Source organism: Pseudopodoces humilis, chromosome 8 (assembly GCF_049639895.1).
Source record: "Pseudopodoces humilis isolate 2021_Gansu_Grassland_sample_001 chromosome 8, ASM4963989v1, whole genome shotgun sequence".
Lineage (NCBI taxonomy): Eukaryota > Metazoa > Chordata > Aves > Passeriformes > Paridae > Pseudopodoces > Pseudopodoces humilis.
Genome location: NC_142207.1, coordinates 4,861,453 through 4,886,749, shown reverse-complemented (window position 1 = coordinate 4,886,749; position 25,297 = coordinate 4,861,453). Strand labels below are relative to the sequence as shown.

The following is a 25,297-nucleotide window of genomic DNA, read 5'->3' as shown; positions in this document are numbered from 1 at the left end:
AAAACTTTTGAGTGCATTCTCGGTTTTGCTTTTAACCCAATGCAGAGAGCCAGAAATTGCTTATCCACTTCCTTTTTTTTGTTTCTAAGAACAATTATTTTGGTGTGAAGGATGCAAACGAGGTTCACTGAATCCAGTGAGTTCCAAACCCTAACTCACAAGGACCAAAGCTGACGTGCTCTGAGGATGTTCCAGCCCACGCACCAAGCTGTGAATGAAAAACACAAATCCTTCCTCTCTGCACGTTTGTTGGTGTGCAACCAGGGAACAGAATTCACGGGATATGTTGCTGCTCACTTAACTCCATGTTTCAGAAGGTCAGACATAATAGAATAAACAAAGAATTCCTTACTGCTCATCACCAGTCCTGGGAAAATGTTCACATAAGTCAACAAATGTGCTTAATAGTGGATTTGTGAACTTAATCCACTACAGAGGCAGAACAGACAGGCTGTGTGGAAATGGGAGTGCACTTTTACCCTTCACAGCAAAGACATTGAGTTATTTTAATTATCAGTGTAGCGGAGGTGAAACAAAAACAAACTGAAGATCACAGGAAATTTTATATAGGAAGACACAATACTCCAGTGTATTTACACAGCTTACAGCTAATTATAGCTCTTTTTTTTCTTTGGTATCCTGGAAACCACATGGAACTGCCAATTCAGTAAACTGTCAGATAAGTCATAAGGAATTTAGCTTCTAAATACAGTTCTCCTTGTCCCTATCTTTACTTCAAATAAGATACAAATGCAATTAAATTCTACTAGGACTTGCTAGCTCCTGCTGAGTTTGTATTCATACACCAAAGCCTCACAATCTGGGTTAAATGTATGAAGAAGCATTTCCCAAAACACTCAAAAAATTTAATTCTAGTAGTGACATGATTAATCCCCAATTACCTTGATGTCACTTCCATTTAAAGACATTCTGTTTATGCGACTGCCATTTGGTCTGCTGGAATCAATCCAATAAATGAACTCTTCTCTGTAGTCAAAGTCTATTGCAATCACATTGTTCAGCCCCTAAAAACAGAAAAAAAAAAAAGTCCATTTATTCAAATGTTTGAACACAAACTGCTGGATAGCATTCAGAGTGTAAAACACATTTAATATTCCTAATGTATTATTTTAGTGTCTGCATATTTCTGAAGCACTTCCCTTTCTTCTCCATATATTAATTGTAAACAGAGTAAGACAAAGACTGTAACAGAAATAAATATGGTGACAAATTAACTGTGGCACTTCAAAAAATACAGATGATGTATGAAATTATGTGAGGCTCCTGTGTTTTTCTATACTCTAATTTAAATGAAATTTAACAGTAAGTACTTTCAACTTTTGCTCAGTTTCACCACTGATTACTATCTTTGGTATTTCTTTGCCAATCTAGATGGGAGAACCAGAAATAGTATAATCTTTATGACATTTAAATAATGAAAAAATTTCCTTAGTAATACAAATTAATCAGGAATTCAAAATAGTAGTGATGGTGCAAAAAGACATTAATGTTAATTCCTGAATGAGGAGATTTTGACTTCTCAGGTGCTGTATTATAGGCACTCAGTATATATCTATATATTTGTGTGTGTGGGTACACACAGAGGAGGTAGATACAAAAAGCTGGAAATCCAGCAGGCACCTGGGAACCTCCTATGGCTCCAATTACAAAGCCAACACATTTTGAGAAAGAGTGGTGATTGTATCTGGGGCACTCCAATGGGCTGGGAGGAGCAATTATACAATAATGGCTTTTCATCCCAAATGGCAGATAAGGAAGAAGGGAGTTGCATTCAGATGATGGCTCTTATTTCCTTATCTGCCCCATAACCTGCTGAATGCTCTGATATGTTGTGAAATCACAATTATTCTTAATATGCCGGGTTATTGTTATCAATGAAATACAGAGCAGCAGTGGTGAAAGGAACGGATGTGGTGTGTATTCCTTCTATAAAATCAAGGTCAGTTAATCAATTCCCTTATCAGCCCAATGACATCCTGCTCTCAGGTAGATCAGCAATCTCCCTCTTTAGTCTAATCATTTCTGGGAAGGGGAGTGCTGGACCAGCCAGCTCGAAAGTAAACAACTAAGGACAACGATATTTAATTGTACAGAAACTGATACATGGCTTATCTGCCGTCAACTACTGCATAATTACTGTAAATCTACCTTTTGATCAAAATGTAGAGGAAAAGAGTAGTTAGGCTGCACAAAGCATCATTAAAAAAGTCTGAAACAATTCAGTGTAGGAAGACCACTCTCATTTTTCAAAAATATCATATACATGCACACATTTTTCACAAAACCAGCTGCAGCTCTGTCAGTCATAACTGGGTTGTAAAACACTTTTCCTGTCTTTTTCTCCTGTTAGTATGATTGCATCTATAGAGAAACCCCCAGCCCAAATTCTTAACCAAGGAGACAATAGGTCAATGAATACAAAATATTATTTACTACAATTTTATAACATTCTATAAATCAAAGTCAGCAATTTGTAAAAATATGGCCTTATCTCTGTATATTCCACAACACTGTAAAAGTTTCCTAAGGAGCAAGACTAATGCAGAGAATTGACTGCCTGCACATTTTTGCTTTCGAGTATTTTATTTTGGGTCAGTTTAATTTCAATTTTTATCAGAACATCAACTGCAGGTAAAAAATTTCTGTATGTCTGTAACAGAGTTCTCTGCCCAGACATAATTTCCTCTTTATCATATACATATCTCGCTTAAGCGCCCCTAGCATAATTCTTTGTCATTTGACAAGTAATTTGTTTTTTAGAAGGAATAGGGAAGATTTCAAACATCAGCTGCCTTAGTCCCTCATCTTAAACCTGTGAGTTTGTTTCTGCTGCACACAGCACACAATATATCCTTGGCTGTGATTTGTGCTCCCTTGGTGCCTCACTTAAAAACATGGAGATAAAAATCACAAATAATGAGGAGGAAGATTATCTACTCTGCCTATTGGAACCCTGAGGATTTTGATGATTAGGAGTGAAGGAAATGGAAAGCAAAGACGATACATGAGATACAATTCAAACAGTTGTACTGTTTATGTGTATTTGGAAAAAAAAAAGAAAAAAAAGAAAGAAAAAGCTGGCACATAACTCAGAGAAGACTGAACGAGGTCCTACTTTCAGCTCCTTTATTCTGAGTTTATATGAGCAACTGTTAGAATGGTAATCACAGATCAAATACACAGAGAGAAGGGTGGGTTTGCTCCTCTGCCAGAGCCTCTGGTGCTTGCCATCACCTGGTAGATGTGCAGGAAAAAGTCAGATCCATCATGGCACTATGAGGACACAAGGATGTCCTTAGGAGGGACACAACCCCCCTGTTCTGCTGGTAAAGATCCCTCTTTGGCTTTCAAACCAAGTGCTGCCTTTGCAGGAGCAAAGACCAGTAGGTTCAGGAGCAGAGGTATTTATCAGCACAGTGAATTGATGTAACATGGAAAACACAGATTTTGTTCAGTGGCTGGAGCTGCTCAGTCTCTAACACACCAAAGAGGAGCCCACTGAATTCAGGACCATCTGTCAGCACCAACAACAAAGAAAATTTCCTCTGGCTCCCCTCTTTTCACAGGCTTCTATGAACAGGTACACCAGCAAAAGAGGAGAGAGGCAGTGAGACGCAAATGAGAGGGAATCAGGGATTTCAGGGGAACAGACAGACTTTCATAACGCTTTGCTTAAATAAAGTCAGTGTTTCATTCAAGATGGTTAATTTCATAATTACTGCTGTGAAGACCTGAGCACAAGAAGTTACAAAAAGCCTAATGATATTGATGGGCAGTAAACAATTTCCTAGTCTTACTACAATCGATCCATTAGTATTCAAAGAAATTGATATTTTTATTAAAGCATATTTTAGAAAGCTAATCTGTGGTAAATAACTACACTTAGGTGAAGCATAGAAGGAGAGCAGACTGCTAAAAATGGCAGCTCTGTATTTACTGGGTGACTTTCTATTTTTGCAGTTTTTCATGTTTTTTTTTCTCTGTTACAATAATTTAGAGTAATTATTTTAAAAATTAGATTTACACAAAGATAAGACTTCATGTTTTGTAATACTATAAATATTGGTATCGTCTGTCTGAAAATAGATTTAGATTATGACAGTAAGTAGCCCAAATAATATATGGCCAAATAGGTGGGGTTTTTTGATTGTTTTTTAACTGAAATAGACAAATTGAACAAAACATATTGTGATGGAAGAGGATCACAAATAACATAATTTTTTAGTACATCAGAATGACTGACAAAACAACTGCCTGAGCTTTAATCATGTCAAATCCAGACAAAATAGTCAATTTAAAGCATTGTAATAACTCTGAAGGTACTGCAGTTGTTCTGTGGTGCACACAATGCCAATTGTAGGACGAGGTTTCTTTCAGTTGCAAACTTTAGAAAAAAATAAAAGTATTGAGTTAAACTTAGAGCATGGTACTATGGTTATACCTGTTTCAACAAAGTGTAGTTGGATCCATCAGTGCTAATTTTTCTTATTTCATGATGATCAGCCAGAATTAAGAAAGGTTCCTCATCTAAACCCCGGGAGAAAGAATATATTAGACTAGCTTTTACGTTAATTTATGGAAAATCAGGAATACAATGCTGAAAAACAGATGGTTTGAAAAATAAATGTTACATGCTCTGATCAATGTTATGGATGAAAGAAATATTTAAAACATTCAAATGCTCCAAGAAAGATCAATGGTGCAGTATAAAAATGAACAAAGCAATCAATTAGTATATCTTTCAATGCAATTTAATTCTTTTGCCTTTGTAATATGGGAACCATACTGTATTTTATCCTAATTTAATATCAGAGATTAAATGGGAAATATATTTCATTCCATATGTTTTATTCTCAACATTTCCTTTCAAGTTAACACTGGCTAATAATTATGGTTTCAAACCAAGCATGTTTTGACAGTTCCTTTTTGAGATTTCATTGGTCTGAATGGTACAGAGAGAAAGAAATAGCTACTAATAAAAACCTTGATTTTTTAAGTCTGAACTGAAGCCAGATTTGACTTTTTGTCACCCTGGCTTTCTAGTTTATAAAAAAAATATTTACTTTCAGATACTCATTCGTGACATCACTGAAATATCTCTGACACTGACATGCATAATTCTAAAATATATATTTTTAAGGCTTTATTTTAGCTCTATTGAGAGACACCTCAACTAAAATAAAATATTACCAGTGATAATTAAAAATGTATTAAAAGCTTTGTATCTACCGCTCTTGCACTGTAGAATGTAATGTATTGTCCAGCCTACTCTGCTCCTGCACTGAACACATTTGCATGTTATAACAGAGTTTGCATTTTCTACTATTTTTTTTTCCTGTTCCTCCTTTTCAGATGAAGAATTTTGATGTACATTCTAATATTCTAAAGGTGATGAAATCTTATCATAACCATGCTATTATCATCTGACTCAGAAGTAGAACTAAGTGACGTATTTTAACTTTTCTAATAAAGTTAATTATTCACACTTTCAGAAACCACTGTATCTATTTACTACAAATGAGCTGAGGACAATACATACTAAAAATATAACTTATTGCATTCAGACACAGTCACATTCCTATTTTATATTGAAAAGGTAGCAGATTCAAAGTAACTCTCTTTTTATCTTGCATATAAAGGTAACATACGCCTTGGGGCTAAGTTTTTTCCCCCACAAATTATTTGGATACAGCTGAGGATTATAAAAACATTAGATAGTAATACCTGAAAGGGACTTGCAGCCATTTGGGTTATCAGGCTGTGTTTCATACCCTTCTGCACACAAGCATTTGTAAGTTCCATAGGTATTGATGCATTGCTGGCTACAGGGAAATCCAGATGAACACTCATCGATATCTACACATGTTTTGCCATCATCCTTCAGGAGGAATCCAGGCCAGCATTTGCACTGGGAAAGAAAACCAGATACATTAATTTTTAATTCTGTTTATCACCTGTGTGTACTTTCTTCTGAATATGTTAGCATCATAAACATTTTATGCATCTCATTTTTTCAAGTAACTTCATAATTACTCTGCTGCTTGTCTGGTTTACTGGAGGCATATCTACTTTTCTTTTCAGATATTGCTGATGTGATCTTAAGCACCATTTCCTCCAAAAAAAACCCAAACAAAACCCTGTAGAATGAGCAATTATTCTTTCTACTTTAGCTAAGGAAAAAGTAAACATCTTTTCACAACTTTTCAAAAATAAAGAAATGATTTTTCCTTAAAAATGAAGATGGATGGACCCTTTGGAGTTCTTAATTTTCAATTATACAATTTATCTTTTTTTTTCTTTTTTTTGGTAAAAATAGACATGTTTTCAATATTTTTTTCCTGGAATCATTGATGTCACCTAGCAATTGGTGTAACCAACACAGGAATGTGAAAGAGAATTCTTAAGGATTATTAGGAGCTGATATTCTGTTTCTATGACATTTATTTGGATCTGATGATGATCCTGGCAAGTTTATGACATGCAGTGTGAAAGATGCAAAATAAAACTGGGCAGAGGGGCTTTTGGAGAAGGGGCATAAATTTTATCTACAGAAGACAGTGTCATTTTCCCTCCTGTAATCTCTCTTTCTTTCTGCAGAGATCCAGGATGTGTTTCCTCTTCACTTCAACAAGGTTTTTGTTGAACCCAACATCTCCTGAGTCTCTGTCTCAACCCTCACATTTCTGGGGAGTTGAATACCTGCAGATGCCATGCTGCACAGATTTTATTTAGTTGTCAGTGGGCCAATGTTCAGCTGAAAAGATGAAACTCTGGGAGTGCAGTTAAGGTTATTTCAGACTTAAAACCCTGAAAAAAGTCTTTCTTCTGTTTTTAGCTGTTATTGACAGGCTACTGCAGGCTGTTCCTCCCTACTTGTCAAGGCCAAAGAGCAGATTCAGGGGATTCAAAAAACATCCTCACATGCAGACAATGAACAGCTTTATTCTGCTACTGAGGTGATATTTTTTTGTTTAAATATTTCTGTAAGAGTCTCTTGTCTTGGGGAGGGGGGTGGGTGGAAACAAGACTGGATAAAAGCACTATTTCTGCTGTTCATTTCTATGTGTTGTAAAATATTTACTCTGATTTTCAGTGCTCTGTATACACCAGTATGATTTGTTGTATTTAAAGCACTGTATGATATTTTCCATAGGTTTAAAATACTTACTGTACCATTTTTTAAACACAATTTGCAATAGTTTGCTTACAGGAAATGAAAATTTGAATATTATTATGGCAGGTAAGCTACTTCACTACAAGGAGGTACCACAGAGTAGGACTTTATTATAATCATGTAGTAGTTAAACACTAAAGAACTAAAAACTCACATTATATTACACTACATTTTACAATTATTCACCTTGTATCCAACAGGAAGGTCCTGACAATCTTGGGAACAGCCACTGACTTTCTTACTGAGGCATTCATTAACGTGGCAGCTTTTCTCATCAGACCCATCACTGCAATCCTCTTTGTTATCACAAACCTCCCTCTGAGGTATGCACTTGCCATTTTTGCACATAAAAAAAGAGCTGTTACATGACTGCTCTGGAAAACAAAAAAGAATACACGACTTGGTGTCATCTATTAGTATTTGGAATTAGTTTTCTCATGGATCAGTTGCTGTGTGCATGCAAAATGAAAAAAGTTGTGTAACAATTGAATATTTATTCCTTATTGATAGCTTTATAATAACTGTTCATTTTTCAGTGTCTTTGAAGATTATTTCTCTGCTGGAAAAATGGGTGAAGACATCAACTTATTACTCCTTCCTACATATTTGTTTTTATATAATGGAGAACTCTCTACATCATCTCTGCACAAAATACAGTTCTAGCTTCCAAAAGTTAAAAAACATGGGTTCTCCTCCCTGTGGATGTTGAGGTGTTTAGGAACACAATTGACTTGAATTCCAATGCATTCCTTGCCTAATGACCTGCAAATATGTTCCTCCCTGTTTGGCAAAACTTGAATACATCATTTCAGCTACATTCAGAACCTTCAAGTAACAATTGGAACATTTAAATAAATATATGCTGTCTCACCTCACAGCAGATGAGTGTTTTCCATCAAAATTGTTATAAAGAACCTGGCTACAGTGCAATGAAATCCTAAGGTCTAGACAGAAGAATTGATCTTCCAGAAAGCCACAGAATAGCACAATTTATGCAGACCAGGACTAAATTTCCTCTCAGAAACCATTCAGACCTCAAGCTTATTAATGTAAGCAGAAAAATATCAATAAAGTCAATAGAATTTGGTCAATAATTTGCTAATAAAATTAAAGCAGTGTTTATTATTTAAAGCGATAGCAACTTTACATCCCCTTTTGTATGACCTCCTTCTGTGTGATGAACATCTGGAACACAGCAACCATCATAAGAGTAAGCTACAAACTCTGGAAATTACAATATTAATATCATCTTATTTTAGTATCAACAGGAGGCATACATTGAGGAAGCGTCTGCTATTTTATTCCATAGGAACAGGTGGCTTGCACTTTGTGAACTGAAGTTTTGGATGCTCAGAACCATTTCTCCTTGCAAGACATGAGCAATATCACCATGAAAGCACTGAGGTTTTATGAGGTTTTACATTTGCTGAGTTAAAACCCTAAACCGTTAAAAAGAAAGGTCAAACATGTTCTGCAAAAAATTACACCCAAACCTGAACTTTTGCACTTGGTGTTGATGGGTGCTTCATCAGAGTGGTCTGGGCAGTCAAAATCCCCGTCACATTGCCACTGGGAATTCAGCAGGCACCGTCCATCAGCACAGGTAAACTCCCCAGGACGACAGCGACGATACCCTACAAAAACAACCACCAATCATCACCTCATGTTTGCTCTCACAGCTTCAACATAAAATCCTTCATATCTGGGGCAACACAAAGAAAACTATTCTTTGCTCCATTTAGAGTGTTGTGCTTATACATGAGTGGCTACCAGCAAAGAGAGAAATCAAAATTCTCTTATGCAGCACCATGAAGTCATGATACACTTCACACAGATGTGAAACATATTTATGCATCTCTCCATCATAAATGCCTTTTCTTTTTCATTTTATTTAATTTATTCGTTATTAGGAGATAACTTGACAATACCCAACAAATGTTTTTGTGGTGTGCTTATGGCTGTGTGTCTTCCCTTTAAAACATGCCAAACACCAAAACATTTTATCCACACTGAACACACATTTTCTAAGATGGACACAAAATCAGAACATATAGAATGGGTACATTTTAAAAGTAAAAGAAGATTTCTAACAAAAAAACTAAATATATATATATTTATATATCTTTATATATCAACCACAAATAGGCATTCACTTTTTAGAACACAGTGGCTTAACTGAGAGTTCTAAAACCAATAAAGCAGTAGAAAAACTTGGAAAGCTTGTCACAATTATAGGTTTTTTTCCTCTGTTCAGTTTTAAGTAATTAGTTATAAGGATTTCATTGAAACAGCAGGCTTATACAATGGACTCAAAACTTGTATCAAAGAAATATTCAAGGAAGTGAATGATTGTGAACTTGAAAAAAAACATTGTTTCAATCACCAATCTCATTTTTACATTATTTGTGAATAGAACTCTACAAAAAAATGAAAATAAACCTTTTAATTGTAGAAATAGAAAAAACAGAACAAATTAAATTAAAACAAAGTCTAGACTTTTTGAAATTTATTCAATTAATTAAACTTTTAGGACTGTATTTCAAACCAAATTTCATGTCAGGTCAGTAGACTGGTGGCTGAGGAGTACCTGGGTTATTCTGTCTCTCAAGATGGAAAAGGTTTAGCTCTACAATCCAACAGAGCTATGATTGGGTTCCTGAGCTGGCAGTCAAATCAGAAACCGCAAGGTTACAACCCTGGACAATGACGTGCTTTAATTTTAAATCCCAACAGCACCTTGGAAAGTGTGTTTTGGAATTTGACTCCTACTCTTTACAAGCAGTTTCCTTTCCCATAAAAGAACATAACCCTTTCCTAAAACTGCAGGATAACAAGTTTACCATGCCAGCCACACACTAAGGTGTGTATTTGATTACCAGTGAACAGAAAATTGCATTGGAGCAGCGCAGCACAAACCTCGCTGCAGATTTCAGCTTCCCCAGTAGAAATTAAATACAGCCAGTGCCTAAAGGCAGGTCCATACTAAATTGGATTAGGAATTTGTAAATCTCCTGCTCCTTTTGCTGTTCCCTCCTGTTTCTTTCCAAAAGTCTGACAAAGTAACGCTATTTATTTGTAAGTATTTTAAGGGGCGTGCACACTTTTAGTGTGTGTGTATATAATGCTATAGAAAAGAAATTAAATACATCAGCAAGAAATTATAAGCATGAAGAAAAAAAGCAATTTCCAAAGTTTGTGACTGTTTAGTTCTAAGTAGTTATTGAGATACTGAAAACTGGGCTGGGGCAGGAGGTGCATATAGCTGTTCTCTGTCTGTGTGCTCAGAACCTTTTGGGACTAATTATAAAATGATGTTAGAAAACCCTTAAGTTCTATAAATTTTGCAGCTGTGATTTGCCCACTGTGTTGTTGCTAATGATACTGAATGTGTAATTCACTGATTTCCTGTTAATTATCTGTCATTAATAAATCAATAAGTATGCTCTTTCTCACAATTTTTGGGTGCCTGCTCACATCATTTATGCACAGACCCCCTTCAGTCTTATAACATATAACACTTATAACATACAGATATTTTCTAGCTATTTTCTATTGTGGCTCTCATTTCTAGAGCAAATTTAAGAGTAAATAACCAATATAGATTGTAACAGCACAAACCCAGGAATGACAATCACCAGTTTGTCATTTGGAATGGAATATTTGTTGTGTATTTTCCATAAATAGTATTTATAAAGATTAATGTTTCTGAGTATGGCCCAGACACATTGAACAGACTCTCAGAACATATAAGAAACCCTAAATTCATGTGAATGGTGAAAATTTAACATTCACATATGGCTATGGTTGATGTAATTTAAATGCAGTGATAATCATGACAGATGTGTTTGATTATTTAATGGGAAAAAAAACATATAGAGAGACAAAGAAAAAATATATATATAATGAAGATATACCTAGTAAATGAGAAATTCTAGAACATACTTTTAAAATACTATTAGGAATCAACTATAAGAAACTATGGGAAATAATTTGCTACTGTAGCCCCAGATCCAAGTTAAATCCAATCTGTATTGATTAATGCATAATTTAAAAGTGAGAATTAGAGAACTAAAACCATTTAAAAACTGAAGAGCTTAATTTTTCAATAGTGCCTTAGTGTATCAGACCCTGAAGGATGCCTTACAGTTAACAGTGTGAAACTGTTCCATTTACTCTATTTTTGTTATACTTGCCACATTCCAGGGATTCATCTGATCCATCTCCACAGTCATCATCGTGGTCACAAACAAACTGTTTGGGAATGCAGACTTTGTTATGGCACATGAAAGCATTCTCATCACAAGTGTTATTGGGAGCTAAGAAAAATACAGCACATAAAAAAAATAAAAAAGAAAGAAATTTAGAACAATCAGATAAACAGGCGATTTTCTTACACAAAGATGAAATGAGAAGTGAATTTGAGTGAATTCAATGGAAATAACCATAACTTTTTAGTCAGATAAAAGGCATCACACAAACACAATTCAATACCAGAAAAAGCTACTCATCAGAAAGAAAGCTACAGAAGTAAAGATAGCTAAAATCTTCTGTAATCCAAGACAGAAAAGCTTCAGAAATCGATGCTATCTATGACTAACTAAGGTCTGGCTCTGAAGAAAAGAATATTTGGGAAGAAGAGATGCCCTTATATTGGTCTGCTCCTGAACAAATGCTCTTCTGAAGTCCACAAACACTCAAAATATATATACTGATGTACCATTTTTATATATTAATAAAAAAATCCCCTCCAATGAGAGTATTACTGAGCTCCTGACACTGTTACTGGAAGTATGTCTCAGGAAGACTGGGAGATTTTATAGGGCAAGAGATGTCAGGATCTGAACAATTAGCCACAACAAACTGAAGACGGAACTTTCATCTCCCTTCTTGATGCACAGCCTCCCTGACATGAGCAGCAGCATTTTCCTCAGGAGAAGAAATAGAACTGCAGTGACTGATGTGTCAGTTTTCCCCAGTGAACACTGCAGAACGTGCCACACATCCCGATGTCCCGCTGGGCTGCGTGTCAGCAGAGCCTGGAGCTGTCAGCCTGCGCAAAACCGAGAAGGATCCTGCTCCGTGTGCTCACACGTGGCTCAGCAATCCTCACCAGCAAAGTGGACATGAAAAGAGCATGAAACAGCATGGAAATAGCATTTTATTTTTTGACATGCAATCCTACCACAGCCCGCTGTGGACAGCTCATCGCTCCCGTTGGGACAGTCGCGCTCGCCGTCACAGAGCCAGTGCTGGGGCACGCAGGCGTGGGAGCCCAGGCAGCTGAAGGTGTCTGCAGCACAGGTCACTGATCCTGGGGAAACATGGCAGGGGAGCCCTCAGCACTGGACCATCCCATATCCCCAGCTGGAATATCCTAATCCATGTTTTCATGGTGGCTGGCAGTGATTAAAGGGGATTATTTTAAAGTTTCAGGGATTATTTCATTCTGCACATTATGATAAATCTACAGGCTAAGGTTGTTTTACAGTCAAATTTTGACCATCTGCTGTTTCTTCCCTTCTTTTCATTTATTCAGCCTCTTAAAATTCCCACACTTCATAGAAACTATCCAGCAGAATAATTTTTCAAACCAGTTTTGGTCAGTAACTTTGGCTACACATTTGGACTGGCTGGACAAAGGAGCTGATCTTGCAAACCACATGATCCCTGCATCACCAAAGTCCAAGCCAGGAAGCCAAAGGCACTCCAAAATTTTGTTAATCACAGAAACGAAAATTTTGTAAAACCACAGAGAAGAAAACAATATGTACCAAGTACAAGAGTAGTGGGAGTGAAAAATATCTGACAGCTCTGATCCAACTAACTCAACATATCATTTACCTGACTAATCTTCTCTTTGGCTATTTTTCAGATAATATTGTACCCCAGGGTTAAACTTCCTCCATTTGGAAGTAAAATGTTGTACAATCCATCACGTAATGTATTCTCTTAGATAAGTTAAATATACTTCACTAAAAAGGAGACAGCGCATTTTCTACTAGTTTTAATTAGAATTTAGTAAAATATTAAAATATTTTTAAAATTATTTTCTATATCACTTATGCAAAAGCGGCAACTTTTTCTTACTTATACTCATTTGCCATTTTTTTGATATTTCTGGAATGTTAAAAAATGCTGGTTTTTTAAGACTGAAAAATCTGAAGTAATTTTGATCTCTTTTCTCCTTGCAATTCAGGTCCAACTACTGTTGGAGAAGAAATAAGAAGAAATACAGCCTTAACTTTCCCTTCTTCATGCCCAGTGCAGATTTTTCCCTTTTTGAGAAGTTAAGTGTCCTAAATAATTAATATTTTACCATATTAGTACAGTATAAATTCTATCTACATCCCTTTGCTGGCATTGCTACATCTTTCTTTGATTAAGCAACTACTTTAACAAATCAGATTTTTTTTCTCTGTCTTCTTAACGCTTCTAGTTATCAACAATATTTTTACTGTGATAACACACTGGAAGTATGGCATAAATATTTTTTGTTTAATGGTCTTTAGGTAAGAGGATTTTTGAAAAGGAACATATCTTTAAGAGTTAAAAGTTGATTTTTTTAAAAAGAAACTTAAAATACAGAGAATGATGGAACTGATGTATAAATATCATTAGATTGTGACAGCATGTCTTGACACAATGTGCTTTTCTTTGAAAAAGAATTCACTAACACATTTCCAGTCCATTGAGCTCTAGAATGAAAACAAAATTTTCAATTCCTTATGCAACTTGAAGGATTTGGGAATTTGAGAGGAATATCATGCAATATATGCTTATGGTATGTTGTCTTGAAAACGAAACCTTCTGATCTTGCTTTGATAGTTTTAGTTACTTTCCCAAGAAAGTAACTGTAAACATAGATGTTTACACATTGGTTCCAAGAAACATCTTTGATGGGCGTTTCACATGACCAGTGTGATTGGGAAGGTGGTAACTTAGTTATCCAATCCCTGGTCATTGTTGAGAATCTTTAAATAATGGAGTCAGAAATTAAAGTTACTTCTTTTCCTGTCATCCCACTGAGACGTGCTCATGTAAATCATTCTGTGTCTTTTAGCGACAATGGTACAGAAAATTTTAGAGGAGATAGAAGAAAGAGCTAAGGAAAAAAAAAACCAAAACCAACAACCAAACCTAAACCAAAAATACAATAACTTTATGATCTTTGAGCAACTGTCACTCAAATGTAAAACTCAAACAGGGTTCTGCCTCAAGGGTAGGAACTGGAGAACAGGCTGGCTTTGCCATTCACAACTGCTGATAAAATTACACAAATCACAGGCTTCCCACAAAAAGGAACCTATCTGCTGGTTGGAGAGGGCTGAGGGAGATCCCTCACACCCTTTGGAGATGCTGTCCTTGTTCCCTTCCCAGCCTCTCCTTGGGACAGGTGGTGTCCCTCGCTGGGCATGGCGTGACCCGTGGCAGAGCTGAGGACCCCACTCACCGCAAATGGCATCGCTCTCGTCTAACCCATCTCCACAGTCGTCCTCACCATCGCAGGTCCACTGCTTGGAGATGCACTTGTGTGCAGAGCAAGCAAACTGATTCCATGAGCAGGATGAATCTGGGGATGACACCTGCATTTGTTAGGTTCACACCATCACTGCCTCCCCTGCAGCTTCAACCACAGTTCAGGATATTTTTGTTGCTGCTCCTTCCTCAGTTTCCATGTATTAAACCACTCCAGATCTTGTTATTAAAACACTCTAACCTTCTTATTAAGCATGTTATCAGTTTGCTTCAAAACTTGCATTCACCAACACTTTTTTTAAAATAAACAGTGAAACATTCCAAAGACAATCCAATATTGTCAAATAATTTGTAAGTGGGATGAGGATAAACACTTTATAAAAGACTGAAGCCCTGTTTGCATATTTGACAGATACAACAATTACAGTGAACTGCTTTATTTGGGTAGAAGGGCAGAGAGGGCACAGTTCAAACTTTCTAACACAGCCTTCCTCCCAGTATTCCAGTAGCTAACTCCCTCCTCAAAATATTTCATGTTATTTTTCTCTCACAAGAAAAATTGCTTTACATTGAAAAAAGAGCTAGTGAATTTCAAAATCAGACTGCAAAACTGTGCTAAATCAATGCTATTTTTTTCTGAAAAATTTAGGTCTTCCATTTTTCCCAGACCTCTTTCTTTAAAAATAAATTTTATTGCATTGCAACTGATTTTGATGACAAAAAAAATTAATATTAACATTAAAAAGAATTTTAAGTATTGGAATCTGAATTCAAAAGAAAGCATTATAACAGATATCCTAAAAAGGGTAAAAGGAATCAATGGGGAAAGAAGCATTGATTTAATCCCCTTCCCTTTTGCCCACAAAAATCAGCTAATTCAGTTTGCAGTATTGTACACAAGTGTATAACACCTGGAAATGTAAACACCAAGTTATGCTTGACAAATGTGACCAACAGAAAAGATTCTGATTGTCACAGTGCACAGCACTTCCTAATTTCAAAGTTATAAAATAAATGTATACAACGTAAACTGCAAACCAAATATGGAAGCATGCTAGTGGAACTGGGTCATGAAGTGAATAGTACAAAATGTTCAGTCATGGTAAGAAGTAAAGAAAAAAAAACCACAAAAAACTGACAAAACCCTGAAATTTCATGTTTTATTTAAATGGAGAATAGAAAAATTTGACACTGCTTTCTGGTACAATTTCATTACAAAAATAGTCCATTCAGGCAATCCATATAAATTGAAAAGACCAGCCCTCACTAAGAGTAAAACCAACCTGCTTTGTGCCTCAGTTGGGTGAAATTTAAGAGTCTGAAAAGATCTGACCCTTAACTGAGTTCACAGTTCATGCTGTATTTTATTTAAATCACTTTTGATGTTACTTTAAATAATTTTGTCTATATGGCCTTTGATGCAAAGCAATGCCTACTTTGAGGTTTGGCTATTTCCTGCTGGACTCCAGACACTTATTCAAATTCATTATATCTGTAAAACTCTTGTAATGAGGAGTTGTGAAGAATTAGTGAAATTATTAAATACTAAAGCAATAAAAAACTTTGTATATAAATATATCCTAAAGAGAGAAAAAAATAATAAATAAAGGGCTTTCATTCTGGCATGGAATAGAATTTAAGGTATTGACAGTATGAAGTATTAGAGTTGAATCTGAAAAAAAATAACATTAAAAATCTTTTGTACAATTTCTGAGATATAAATGCACACTTCTTTGTTTCCAGAGTGCATTAATGACTAGAGGAGTACAAATAAGACAAAATGCTCACCACAGTGCAATTCATCTACTCCGTCCTCACAGTCTTTCTGCCCATCACAAAGCCAGGTGGTCAGAATACATCTTCCACTAGGACAACCAAAATAATTTTCTTCACATGTGGGTTTGTTTTGAACTGTGATAAAATAAAGAATGTAATGTAAAATGGTCTCTACTAGTATGATTAGGAGCCTAATACATTTTTGCTAAATTTCTGAATACTGATGGACAAAGCGTTTATGTCTAAAAATGGGAAAAAAAAGTAATTTGTGTTCATAAAAAAAAAAATGATAGCTAAGTGGTTTAGGGAGCTGAAATAGCTAATTTTATTTTTTTTAGAGAAGAATCAGAGCACAGCTTCAAACTAAATCAAAAGGTCTAGAGAGGAAAGTAGTTCAGTTTACAGGTTTTGAGGTCAGGCAGGTCAGCACTGCTTGTTGTTTTACACCAGCTGAAGAAATTGCCCTTCTGATCATTTGCAAGATCATTGTTGTCATTTACAAGATAATCTAATTGTGGCAGTATTTTTGTCACTGGGAGAAGCTACAAACCTCAAGCATGCACTGACTAACAGGAGCTACATCAGAGGTGCTGGAGCCAGAGGTTTAGACTTGGTCAGAAATTAAAAAGTTCTCCCTTGCCTTCTTAATTTTGTTGAGTCAGAAAGTAATTTAGAACTTGACTTTTATGAATGCTTAGAAAGCAGGTGTGAGGGAAGAAAACATGCCACATGTAGCGTTTCATGATGAAAGGACAAACATTAGTCTAAATAGCGATTTATTTTTAAAATCTTAAGATCCTGGGAAAAGCCAGGATCCAGTTCCAAGCACTGGAGACCACTGAAACTCTCTGCCATGGTTTTCATTATTCCCTCAGTGCACTGGATTTTTTTTTTATTTCAGCCTCCCCTCTTTTAAAAGGAAGGGTAAACATTTATGGCTTCTGCAGCTGTATGAATAATAAATAAGAAAAAAAAAATATTAAAGAAAGAAGTGGGACATCTGTGATGACTTGGTAGATAATAAGTATTCCCTAAGTATAGCTGCCCTCCATGAGTATTTTGCTGTAATTTTCTGTAAGAACAATGAGATTGAAGCAAACTGCTAATGGGAATTACAATATTCATAACAGAAACAACACTCAAAAACTTAATGTGCCAGAGCTGGTCAGTTTTGAATGAAATGGCAAAGGAAATCACATGTAGGTTAAGTGGGAATGGTATCGCTTCCAAGTAAAGGGAGGAATGATCCAGGCAATTAGTCACACATTAAAATGATGGAACATTTTGGCATACATTTGGAATTCAGAGAAAAGTAATATAAATAAATGGACAATGGAATAAAATGCACATTAGTGTACTTATGCAACATTAGTTTACTGAAGCTGTAGCACGCTGCTCTCAAAATTTTCCTTGGTATGGAAAAAAAAAACTTTCTTTGTCTAAAAATACAGCAAATTAAGCTATTTTGAGCTTAATGAAGTGTTATATACAATAAATTCTACATAATAAAGAGATAAGCTGGAGAATGTAGAGATTAGAATGGCAACTCTAACTTAATATGCATCTATTTTATAGGACTGATGGAAGTTTTTAGTGACAGGTTGACAGTACTGCTGAAGTCCCAGGTTCCTCTGGATCCTGGTACTATTTTTGTCAATAAATTTGGCACAACGTGTATGAGACTTCTAACAGAACCTTCTGGTGACACAAGAGGATTATCAGACAGAAAAAGAGACTATTACATGGAAGGAATCAGATTGTCCACCACTAGGCAAAAATTTGATGGCATTGAGCAACATAAAATTAGAAAGCCTAATTTTGCAAACTGATAAAAATTATAATCTAGTAAATATTTACTTTTATTTAACATTATTTATTAGAGGAAAGAGAGTTACTGGTAAACAGGAGGTTAATGTCACTCTGGAATGAATCAATTATTAAAAAAATAGAAATAAAAAATGTTTTCATTTTGCACTTAAAATTCTCAAACTCAAATGAGGGCTTCTGGATAAAAAGCAAACACATAAATGCTTTCCTTCATTGGGGGAGAAGTGAATATTGTGAATAATTCATTGGTTAACATTAAATAGAACCTCAGTCCTGTGTTTGGGGCTCAAGTTGTCATGATCCCTTTCTCCTGGCTGAAGATCAGAACTATCACAAAAGAAATAACCCTGGATTCTACCCTGGCAGCCAATTCCAAGAGCCTCCACCAAATAAAAGAGAAAGCAAGTCAGCAAGAAAAGAAATACCACCCACTAAAGCAGTAGCTAATAAAAGTTCCTGAGTGATTATGCTGATGCTTGATGAGCTTGGCATTTTAATGACTCATGTTTTACTTAAATAAAAATGATAAATGACAAGCCTAACCTGGAGGAAATAGAAAGCTAAACATTAAAGTTTGCTTCAGAAAAAAAAAAACACAGCATTCATTTGTAATAATTTGCATAATCCCAGAAAACACAAAATAAAGGTGAATAAACTTAATTCATCATTGTATTAATCTCCATGTTAATTAAACCAGTATTGACCGAATAAACTTTTTGCAACACAATGAGAAATGCACTCCCTCCCCAAACAGGCCTTTTTTTCTCTGTTTAAAAGGTAAATTAATGTTTTGGGTTTGTTGTTTTTGGTGTTTTTTACTTTTTCACAGTTACCTGGGCATTTTAGTTCATCTGTATAATCTCCACAGTCATTAGATCCATCACAAATCCATTCTGGCAGTATACAGAGAGAAGTCGAATTACAGCTGATAAATCCTGAAGATTTTATCCCAAGTTTATAGAAATAAGCACAATTTGTATTATCTGGAATGAGACAGAAAATTACCACACACCTGACACAGACTGAGAGCCCCACAGTTTAATTTTCACGTCGGGCTGCAGGAGCCCACGCAGGTGTAGGAATCCCAAGCAGCAACGCCCAGGAATTAACTGCTACATAACAAGGAATAATCAGGGAGCAGCTGCTCCAAGGGGCACAAACACAAACTTACTGCAGCTCTTTTCATCCGAGGCATCTGCACAGTCAATGATCTGGTTGCACCGCGCCGATTTCCCGATGCAAACCCCATCTGCACAGCGGAATTCTGTCGAGGCGCACGCTGAGTCTGGAACATATGGTTATAAAGGATGTAAATTTGTGTGCTAAACAGACTCTTCAGATGCACATCATACACATGAAGGCTTAAGCCTTCTGCCTTTCAGATTGAGGCATTCAGAACACACTGTACCTTCCAGCAGATATATGATTTTGAGCTTATTACACCTTATAAGTTGCTAATTTTTTAATTTATTTTTTTAGCCTAAAATTGTCTCTAGGTAATTCAATTAATTTTGAGATATGCAATATTTGAGGGAGGAAGAAGCATTTTTAGGAGCATCCATGAATCTCTCAGGTTTATTTCTTGTAAAACCAGCTTGGGGTTCTTGCTTGTATGGTTTTCCCTCTACTTATATTTAAGGTAAGTGATTAAAAATAATTTGCTGCTTTCAAAAGATGCTTATTACTATGGCTGTCTAGCTTTTAGTTATAAATCTTGTGGAATAATATCCCTTCCAACCTTTCTGAATTATAGCTAAGGATTTGTGTGGTCTGCTTGCTGGTCTTCATGCATTAGCTGATGCACTGATATAAATATGCATGTTAAAAGACATAAATCAAAAAACAATTCTGATATGAAAAGGAGAACAATTCTAGTAAACTTTGCAAAGGATATGGACATTTCCATGCATCTGAGAAGCAGAGAAATAGAGTATTTGCTGCTTCAGAGAAGAAGCACATGCAGAGAAGAAATCACCCATCTTTCAATTTGTCTGCACTAAAGTTACTCTCTCATTACTTCACAGAAGAAACAGCACTTGATTTTTATATTTTATACATATAAAACATAAACTATTATATGCATAATGCATATGTATATTTTATATTATATAGCCAAAACCACCCTTCTTCTAGAAGGCTGTAGGTGCAAGCCAAAATCAGCCTTTACATCAATCCCATCATATGATGAAATCCCACGTTGTTTTCCAGCTACTCCTATTTGCATAATGAATATTTACAAAGCAATATTCCCAAGTCACCTTGGAAATAAGGTGCCATTTACCTTTGCAGTCAAATTCATCAGAGTTGTCACCACAGTCGTCGGCACCATCACAGACTTTGTCGCTGGGAACGCAGCGGCGATTGGAGCACGGCTTGAAGCCCTTCCGACAGCCCCTGTTTTCTGCAAAGTTAAATACAAGCACATGATTGGATGGACACCTCATGGAAACAGCTCAATCCAAATAAACATCCCAGAAAAAGATTTTAATTGGTGATGCATTCCAAGCTTCAGGAAAAAAATACTTCAGACATTGTTCAACTACTATGCATCTTGGACCAATATAGGGACTGATATAACTTGGACTGATAAAGGGATAAAGAACAATAAATGGAAGCATGATGAGAAAGAATGAAAAAAAAAAAGGAAAAAAGGGAGGCCTAAATCCCAGTATTCATTAACTTGTGGTACAAAATGCCCATGTCCTTTAAATGCATTTGTTTTGACACACTTTTTTGGGGGAGAATGTTTGAATATGACAACACATAGAATAAAGCAGACCAAATTTGGCCAAAACAGAAATAAATGGAGAATGAAATCACAACACATATTGGCAAAGAGGTTTCTGGATTTCTGAGCACCAATACCAACAGCATTCTGCTCAAGAACATTATTGAAGAATGCATGAATTTCACATATAATGATATGCTTAAAAATTCAGGACTGATTTACTAAAGCCCTAATTATTGCAGAAGTCACAATAACGATTTTCACTGCATTAGTTAATCAACAATAATGAGTCCAGCATCCTGTCCTTCATCAGATTCAGAAAGCAACACCTTGTATATGACCTAGGGCATGAAAGGACCCCAGTTCTTCCTGGTGTTTTTTTCCAATGTGTAGCAAAATATTTGGTACAGTTGATTTAAACGGGGCAAAGTGCTCACTGTCACACTGCAAATTAATAGAATGTCCTTCATAAAATTATATGGCAAATCCATAGAAAGACAAATTGTTCTCAGAATCACAGAATCATGGAACGGTTTTGAAAGAACCTTAAAAACCATCTCCTTCCACCCCAGCCAGGGGCAGGGACACCTTCCATTATCCCAGGCTGCCCCAAGCCTTGTCCAACCTGGCCTTGGACACTTCCAGGGATGGAGCAGCCACAGCTTCTCTGGGCAACAAATCTTGTATTTATAAATCTATTTATAAATTTAATAACTAACATTTATATATTTTACAATACTGTACAGTAAGGTATCTTCCATCTATAAAAAAAGCAGTTAGCAATGTTTTTTCTTATTTTTCTTTTAGAGACAGAAACATGGTTTGAGACATATTTGAGATTCTTTTTATCAAATATGTCAGTTAATACATGAAGCTGGTAAGAAAAATATATTTTCAGGTAATTTTTTTCATGTCATGTCAATTTTCTTAATGTGTGTTGGCATTTTCTTCCCGGGCATCTCAGCCAAGCATTTGGAAGAAGTAGAAAAGTCACAGAGGAAGCAATCTAAGCATGTATAACACCAAAATTACAACAGGAAGGTGAAAGAGCTGGAAATACCCACCACAGTAGAAAAGCTTCTCATCAGACTTGTCCTTACAGTGAGCAATGCCATCACAAGTCAGCTGATAATCAATGCATTCACCGTTCCCACATTCAAACTCTGAGTAGATGTTGCAAGTAGAATTTTTACCTAAAAAGAAACCACATTTACAGGTAATTTTTAAAAGCTTTTACAACTAGTGAAAATGACAAAAAAATACTGGCTGCATTTCAAATTTAACCTACATAGATTTTGAAAACCTGAGTACAAAACAGTAAAACACAGCAAGGCATCAGAACTTAAAAGCTTCTACAAAGAGAACCTGTAAAAGAAAATACATCGACAAATATCCATGAAGGAATATGTAGTGAAACAACTCACAGGCACTGATTTTAATAAGAGCTTTGGAACTATAGTGCTCAGCTTTCTTCTACTCACCTGTGCCTTCCCAACCCCCAGCTTGAAAGATACAGCCTAAACCCCAATGCAGAAAACCTGCAGCTTCCATTTTACTTATTTCTTTTATTCACAAAAACCCTCCCTTTCTCATCTAGTGGATGTTTTATCCATTATTTTAGAAGAGAACGAGGTGCACATTTAAAATTTTTACTCTTTTACTTAAGAAACTAAAACATATCACAAAGTGGACACAATAGTTTGGTCATGAACTTCATGATGGGTCATACATCTGCTTCATGAGCATGGTTCTAAGCAAAATATCAAAGTGGAGAGAAACAAGGAGGATTTTGGACAACTCAAGAAGGAGAACAATGGGGAAATAATACCCAATTGTTATGCTTCTTTCTTGTTTCCATTATAATCACTTCAGCACAAATTCAAGAAGAACCAGTGTCGGCTGTATGCAATAGCCAAGCCAATATAAATTGAAAGCATTTCTTGATTTGATTCAAACATGAAGAAAAAGTGCTGAAAATACAGATTCTGAACAAGGTGAGATCTGGTCTTGAATATGATTTGTTTAACCCTTTACATTTGAATTTAAGTATTTTAATCTCTTTTCCCTCTATTTTCTAGCATCGTAAGAACTAAGATCTTATGGAGAGTAATTCTCAGCTACATTTGTAGATCATCTAGCTCAGCATCTTGGACTGCAATCTTTATTAAAAAAATGAAAAGAATAAAAGCATATATAGTATAATCTGCCCACAGCTCAAGTCTAACTGGACACCCTTGTAGAGATTGCTTCAAACTCCATCTTGCAGAAAGAAAGCATTTTAACGCCTTTCAAATGGTTTCTTTGATGACAAGTAAATAGTCAGAGCAGTCATTACCCATTTCATCATCCCTCCCTCTTTGAATTTCACTGAGGCTTTGTCTCAAGACTCTTGTCTGGCAGGAAGTTACACAGCCTAATTACACTGTGAAAGGACAGTTAATTCCTTTTCTCAGCTGGAAATGCTAACTTTCAATTTTATTGAGCATCACATTCCATTCTGTTATGAAGAAGGAAACTTTTGATCTCAAAGCTAAACTGAAGTCTGTCTTGCTTCCATCCTTTCTGTGCTGCTCTACCCCATCATTGAATCTCTTCCTTCTTTTTTTCCTGATAGCTCAGATCAACATTTCCTGCAAACATTCTACAGAATAATTTAGAAGATTACATCTAATTTCATGTCCTAGATGACAATTTAAACGTGGTTTTACCTAAGAGCAATTTTAAGAGTTGCAATGCAATTTGGAAAATATAAATGACATATAATTATTATAAATATAATAATATTATTATATATTATATATTATTATAATATATATTCTACATATTATATGTAATATACATTATTCCATTATTAATGCATTTAATTATTATATATATACATATATAATATGTGTATATATATAATATATATATAATATATCTTTGGCATGTGAATTCATCTGCTGAACCTCTCTCACTTCCACTGCCAATCACTAGTTTGACAACACAAAGAGATAGGTGAGAAAGTGATTTAATTAAGGTTCAACTTCAGTAACTTGTCCCACATAGCTCAGGAAAGGATACATACAGATTTTCTATCTATCTCAGCAGTAATTGCACTAAATATGTAAAAAAAACCCTGTTAATAAGAAACAGTATCCCACTACCATAATAGGAATTTAAGGAGAGTATGAACACTTTTTAACCCCCCAAAAATAGTTACGAGACAAAAGAGTTAAAAGCTCGGTTTGTGCTGAATTGCCAGATCAATTTTTACAGTACATAGAAGAAATAAAATTAATGGCTTGGGCCAACTGTCTTATGAAAGCCAAGTGCCTCAGAGCACAGGAAAGCATCATGTCAGCCACCATTACTTACTCACACATCTGTTATCATCTATCAGGACTCTGTCCCCTCTGCACGAGCAGTTCACTCGTCCATCAGGCGTCAGAAGGCACAAATCATGGCAGCCTCCATTCATTTGTGCACAGGGAGATAACTCACCTGAAAGACAAACAAAAAGAGATGAACTCTATTTTATTAAATTTGCTTCAGTGGCCAATGTCTTTGAGAGAGCAAAGATCACCATATCGCAGATTCATGGGCAATTGATTCGGGTGTTATCAGTTGGATGAAAATGTCAGCTTCCCTCAGATGCTGGCATGGTAAAGATAAACAAACCCTGGAAAATAATAATTTTAAAAACCTGCAACATTCAAAACTGCTCAAATTTGACAGGAAAGTATTTAACTGCTATCTACTGAGCTCAACGCCCATAGCAGAAAATCCTGAGTAATACTTATTGACTTGGGAAAACGCTATACCCCATCTTTTCTTAACAAAAAGATTTCTGAAACACCACATAAACTTTTAACTAGGTTAAACTAAATAAAACCCTTGAAATTAATAATATTGGCATTAAGAAAACTGCTTTGTAGCTTACAGCTGTTGGTGTCGTTGGCAACAGCGATGATTCCCATTGGCTGGTGCGGGATATCGGAGCGGAGAACTTTGGTGTCTCCTCCCGTGTATTTGCTGGAACGCAGGATGGCTCTCCTCACCCCATCTGACCAGAAGATGTACTCATCATACACAGCCAGGCTGAGGAAGGTGCCTGGGCCAGACTTGACAATGACCTAAAATACAAAATGCAGAAGAGAAACAGGAAAGGAAGTGCTGTCACGGAATGAGAAGATTTTAAAGTGCAAACTGCAACTCCCATCACTTTTAGACAAAACACTTAATACTTTTATACCTGCTGCACCTGGGGAAATGAGATAACAGCACTTAAAAATGTGTTAAAAGGATGCCACAGG

General features: G+C 35.8%; 1 protein-coding gene across 1 annotated transcript in view; it reads right to left on the bottom strand.

Moving 5' to 3' along the window:
- Positions 1 to 25,297, bottom strand: part of LRP1B (LDL receptor related protein 1B) — a 714,787-nt gene that overhangs the window by 95,264 nt on the left and 594,226 nt on the right. Inside the window, exons 46-60 of the mRNA XM_088058617.1 lie at positions 24,925 to 25,117; positions 24,360 to 24,485; positions 22,067 to 22,195; positions 20,556 to 20,675; positions 19,446 to 19,559; positions 19,108 to 19,257; positions 16,460 to 16,582; positions 14,646 to 14,765; positions 12,378 to 12,506; positions 11,389 to 11,511; positions 8,689 to 8,829; positions 7,382 to 7,569; positions 5,746 to 5,929; positions 4,463 to 4,548; positions 903 to 1,025 (exon numbers count right to left, since the gene is read on the bottom strand). Coding sequence (XP_087914743.1) covers positions 903 to 1,025; positions 4,463 to 4,548; positions 5,746 to 5,929; positions 7,382 to 7,569; positions 8,689 to 8,829; positions 11,389 to 11,511; positions 12,378 to 12,506; positions 14,646 to 14,765; positions 16,460 to 16,582; positions 19,108 to 19,257; positions 19,446 to 19,559; positions 20,556 to 20,675; positions 22,067 to 22,195; positions 24,360 to 24,485; positions 24,925 to 25,117 — 2,049 coding nt within the window. The remainder of the gene's footprint in view (positions 1 to 902; positions 1,026 to 4,462; positions 4,549 to 5,745; positions 5,930 to 7,381; positions 7,570 to 8,688; positions 8,830 to 11,388; positions 11,512 to 12,377; positions 12,507 to 14,645; positions 14,766 to 16,459; positions 16,583 to 19,107; positions 19,258 to 19,445; positions 19,560 to 20,555; positions 20,676 to 22,066; positions 22,196 to 24,359; positions 24,486 to 24,924; positions 25,118 to 25,297) is intronic.